Source organism: Pyrus communis, chromosome 3 (genome assembly GCF_041283825.1).
Source record: "Pyrus communis isolate YQ-2024b chromosome 3, ASM4128382v1, whole genome shotgun sequence".
Taxonomy (NCBI): Eukaryota; Viridiplantae; Streptophyta; class Magnoliopsida; order Rosales; family Rosaceae; genus Pyrus; species Pyrus communis.
The window spans coordinates 21330158-21335077 of NC_142567.1; the positions used below are offsets into that span (position 1 = coordinate 21330158).

Sequence of the window (4920 nt, forward strand, 5' to 3'; positions counted from 1 at the left end):
TGAAATAGGATTGTCCAAGCTAATCGTTGATGATTTTTGCTTATAATCTCATTCCATACTTCTAATTTCTACACATATCAATTAACCAAAACAAAAAAACTATATCAATTGATGAATCCATCCAATACACATCAATTTTAACATCTTATATGATTAATTTAGACTAAAATATAAAACTTACTTAAATTCATAAATTAGGGGATTAAGTGGTGGAGTGAACCATATGATAGTCATGGAGAGGAAACAGAGGGAGGCGTAAAGCAGCCGGTGGCTTGGGGATCGGTTAGGTGGGGTTAGAGGAAAAAGGAAATTGGAAATGAGAATTACCCAATTAGAGAAAATGAATGCAAAATGGGATTGGGTGGAGATCTCTGGCAGGAGGAAAGAGAAAAGACTCTCTTTATTTATTTATAATTAAAAAGGGTCTCATTCACATGGCTTAATAAGAAGACTTGCTTTTAATTATTTGTTTTAAATAGCTTGGCTCAAAAAGACGTTATTTTAGCCAAGTCTTTTAAAAAACAGAATAATCTTCTTCTCCTTCATTAGTCATTTGCTAAACCTGCAACAACCGGTCCGCTGGTACACTTTTCTCCACTACATGCCCAACTTGGGTGATCCCCGGAGGTCCTCACAGCCACATTCCGGCTTCCGAGTGGTCTGGGATCACCTGGGTTCCTTAATTCATCCGCCATTGATTCCAACAACTTAAGTCGAGCTATTGACAATATCAATATATCAATCACATGTTCGCATATTTAAAATACAATTAAGCAGAGAAAAATTAGAGCTAAACATATTTTACATCATCCACTCGCCTTGAGTAATTTTCAAAATAGGCCAAATTAAAGGTTCCGATTTTATCATCTTACCAATTTATGTTTGTTGTTTATTCCACCATACGATCCTCTTTTTAGTGGATGAACTAGAAGATGTGGGATCCTTTTCTATGCATGGAAGTCATACTTACACAAATCTAAGGAGAAAACTGTGTAATTAGTTATGTATAATGAAGCATTGACTTTAAGAGAAGCCGAAGCTCCACGATGCTAGTTTTGGTCCATACGCTGCAAGTATATGGTTTTCACACCTACTCAGATATGAGTCTTATTTCATAGAGTAATGTGCGGAAATTAAAAACTTGATTTGTCTTTTAAATTATTCCAAACTTGAATTAGGTGTTAAATGTTAGACAATCTCCAAATGAAATGTTAAATTATAAGAATCAAAATACAATTGATGACTAATGTAGCAATCTGAAGCCTTATGTTAAATTTTATTCTTCTCCAACCAAATTGTTAAATGTTATATAGTTATTTAAATAGAGTTTTAAATACTTGTAGTAATTAAAAAAAAAAATTTTATTGGTTGAAATGTTAGTAAAATAAGAGATCAACATTAAAATGAATTAAAAATAAATTTGACAATGATGTCAAATTTGACTTTAAATTACAAAACTTTCAAATCGAGTCAGCAAAAAACATTTCGCTTAGAGACTTTTGATGTCAAATATGCACAATAGCATTTCACTTATGATTTTGACATCTCTTTTGAAGATGATCTTATTAAGTTGAAAAATTATATCATGTTGATTTTCTTTAAAAAAGGTTATTAATTTAAAAGTTCCATACAAAGTTAATGTATATCTAGGTAGTAGCTATTACTTTGGGATTATGATTTGGAAAAATGTCAAAATGTCGGAGGCCTCTAGCTATCACTTCAATTGCCTATATATTTTGTTTCTACTTGGTAGAAAACTTTGGATACTTTCTTTGGGAAAAGACGTATGAGAGTGAGGTTGATGATGATAAATGATGATTTGTGGGGTGCCAACATATATGAGATGGAAAGTTAGAAAGTTCGATTAGCTAAGCTAATTGGCATAGGGAGTTAGAAATCTGATGATTGAACATTGTCTCTCGTTTTGACTTAAAAGCCTATCACTGAATAAAATAATAATTTTTCCTAGTGTGCTACGCTGTCCAAACCCTTCTATACCACTATTATTAAGGCATATCATCGCCCAAACGCAAAATCCATTTCAAAAGGTGAGACCTTTGGTTCCTCAATAGAGTTTAGGTCATACCCAAGAGATCTAAAGCGAGACTTCTCTCCCAGAGAGAGAGAGAGAGAGAGAGAGAGAGAGAGAGAGAGAGAGAGAGATGGGGAGGGCTCCTTGTTGTGACAAAGCAAATGTGAAGAAGGGACCATGGTCACCAGAAGAAGATTCAAAGCTAAAAGAATACATAGAAAAGTATGGGACTGGTGGGAATTGGATTGCTCTCCCACAGAAAGCTGGTAAGGGTTCAATTCTTCTCTCTCTCTTTTATTATTTATGTTTGAGTTAATTAAATTGGGTGTTTGGATCAGGTCTGAAGAGATGTGGGAAAAGCTGCAGATTGAGATGGCTTAACTATCTGAGGCCAAACATCAAACATGGAGAATTCTCTGATGAGGAAGACAGGATAATATGCAGCCTCTTTGTTAGTATTGGAAGCAGGTACTTTCTACTCGAACTATATATTAATTCATTTATCTTTTTACCTAATTTCAAATTCAATAACTATAACATCGAGTCTACTTTTCTGTTTTCCTTAATTATCAACTGCAGTCATGAAAGATGTTGATGAAACCTATCCAAAATCAGTAACAAAGAAAAGGAAAAAGAGGAAAGAGAAAAGACAAAGATTAGTTTCATGTTTTTTTTCCATATTTTATCTTGTTTATAAAAACTGCATTTATCAAGAATCTGGTATTTTTGGATATTTTCACTGCATGCATGCCAAGTTTGGATCTAGCATCAACAGCTGTTAAGGGAAAGCCAGAATAAATTTTTGGTTCATCTGGAACTTAATGAACAATTATATATGTAATTAACAATTAATTAATTATAACTAAATTAAACAGGTGGTCAGTTATAGCTGCTCAGCTGCCAGGCAGGACTGACAACGATATCAAGAACTACTGGAACACCAAGCTCAAGAAGAAGCTCATGGGGATGCATATGGGTCCTCCTCGACCTCACAACCACCATAAAAATTTACTAAAGCCTCCCCCATTTCCTTCTTCCTCTCATCACAATTACCAAAACCAACCATTAATTCCATCTGAACCTTTATCATCGCCGTACAAAGACCTAAGCAATTACAACAGATCTTTCTTCGGGTTTGAAGTGCCAGTGCCATTGCCACCACAAGTTTCGCTGACGTCCAATAATTTCTCGAACATTTCCACCAACTCCTCCTCTTCTTTTTTTCAAACCCTAAATTACCCAGCTGGAGTGAAGAAAAATAACAATATTAATAACCTCCTCGTGTTTGGAAGTGAAGGGAGTTGCAGTACTTCATCTGATGGAAGCTGTAATAATCAGATCAGCTATGACTACTGCAGCAGATCAGAGATTAATAACATCAAACAAGAAGAAATGGGTTTTGATCATCAGAGCTTCATGATGCTTAACTATGGCAACCAATGGACCGAAAGGCCAAATGGGTTTTATTTTGGATCAGAAAACAACACAGTAGAATTTACTGATCTGGACGAAGATGTTAAGCAGCAGCTGATTAGTACTAGAAGTAAAATTAATTATAATAATAATAATACTATTATTAACGAGTCCTCTAAGTCTAACAGCTTATTATTCAATGTTGATGAAAGCAAGACAGAAGATGATGAGAAGGTCATGTATTTCTACTGAAGTTACTGAATGCTAGTAGCTGCTGAATGCTGAAGAGTTACTGAGTCTACTGACTGACTGTTGTAAGTAAAAATGATCAGAAGGATTTGATGGGGTATGGTGTGGTGGTGGGGGAGATATTCAGAAAGATTGACTCAGTGGACCTCTATTCTATATGTTTCTGAACTCTGAATCTGATGATATATGAAATGAAGCATTTCTTTTTTTGACAGTACATGGTAAAGCCCTTTTTAATTATTTTGTTTGTGCATTTCTTTTCGGGAGGATGTGAATGGTGATGATGATTATGATGTTTATGTTGTTGTACGGGTCCTTCGCTGCAACTTCATTTCAGCAATAAAAATGTGTTATGAAAGCTACAAAGAACAGGAATCTTATGCAAACACGAACTAATTCAACCAAGGCGTGCTATGTTATCTTATTGTTTTTCATTTTTTAAAGCTTCATTTGTATAATTGATAATGGTGATTTTTGAGAATCATGAAGTTTATGTGTTAGCAAGTGTGTTAATTTTATATATCTAAATAATATCACTAAAACTATACATTTCTAGTCAAATAACAAAACTACTACTAAGTAAAACTTGTTCTTGAACATGAAATAAAGGAATTTATTTTTTGTTGTTGGTATGTGGAGGGGGTGCATTACTGTTGTTTGGTAGTAAGGTCTTTTTTTAGGCGACGGTAGTAAGGTTAATCACTCAGAATCTTTTATTTAAGATTGGAAGTGGGAACTTGCTTACTTCCAGATACTTAAAGACAAAAAGATGATGCTGGAAATTTTGGAGTTTTGCAAAAGGCTCGAGCTCTAAAATATGGTTTATTATTAATAAAATCATAATCTCAGTAGTCTCAATAAACGACATATCTCATATTATATTTTGTGTAATAGTTAAAACCCTAGGGCCATGAAGTTATTATATGTGTTAATGTGTGTCTTGATCAGTCCACAACCGATTGTATGTAAGGCGGCATGCCATGGTGATAAGAACTAAGAAGGGGTTGCCAGGAGCAGTAGTACTGTTAATGACACTTCAAATAAAATTGGTTTCAGCAAGAAACAAGGTAATGAGTACTATTGATTAGACGATACATTTGGAGAGGCAGAATTCATTCATGAGGTAAAAAATACTTCTCAAAAAGTGAAATTTTTATTAACTATATGTTCTTTTATATTTTTAGCATAATATTTTATAATATTAACACGAAAATTCACATTAAATT

At 33.9% G+C, this 4920-nt stretch overlaps 1 protein-coding gene across 1 annotated transcript; it reads left to right on the forward strand.

Annotated features, from left to right (window-relative positions):
- The first annotated feature begins 1866 nt into the window (after window positions 1–1866).
- Window positions 1867–3911, forward strand: LOC137716557 (uncharacterized). The gene is made up of 3 exons (XM_068456010.2): window positions 1867–2298; window positions 2371–2500; window positions 2908–3911. Exons 1-3 carry the CDS (start codon window positions 2163–2165, stop codon window positions 3695–3697), a joined length of 1056 nt encoding a protein of 351 aa, XP_068312111.2. The 5' UTR covers window positions 1867–2162; the 3' UTR covers window positions 3698–3911.
- Window positions 3912–4920: the final 1009 nt, after the last annotated feature.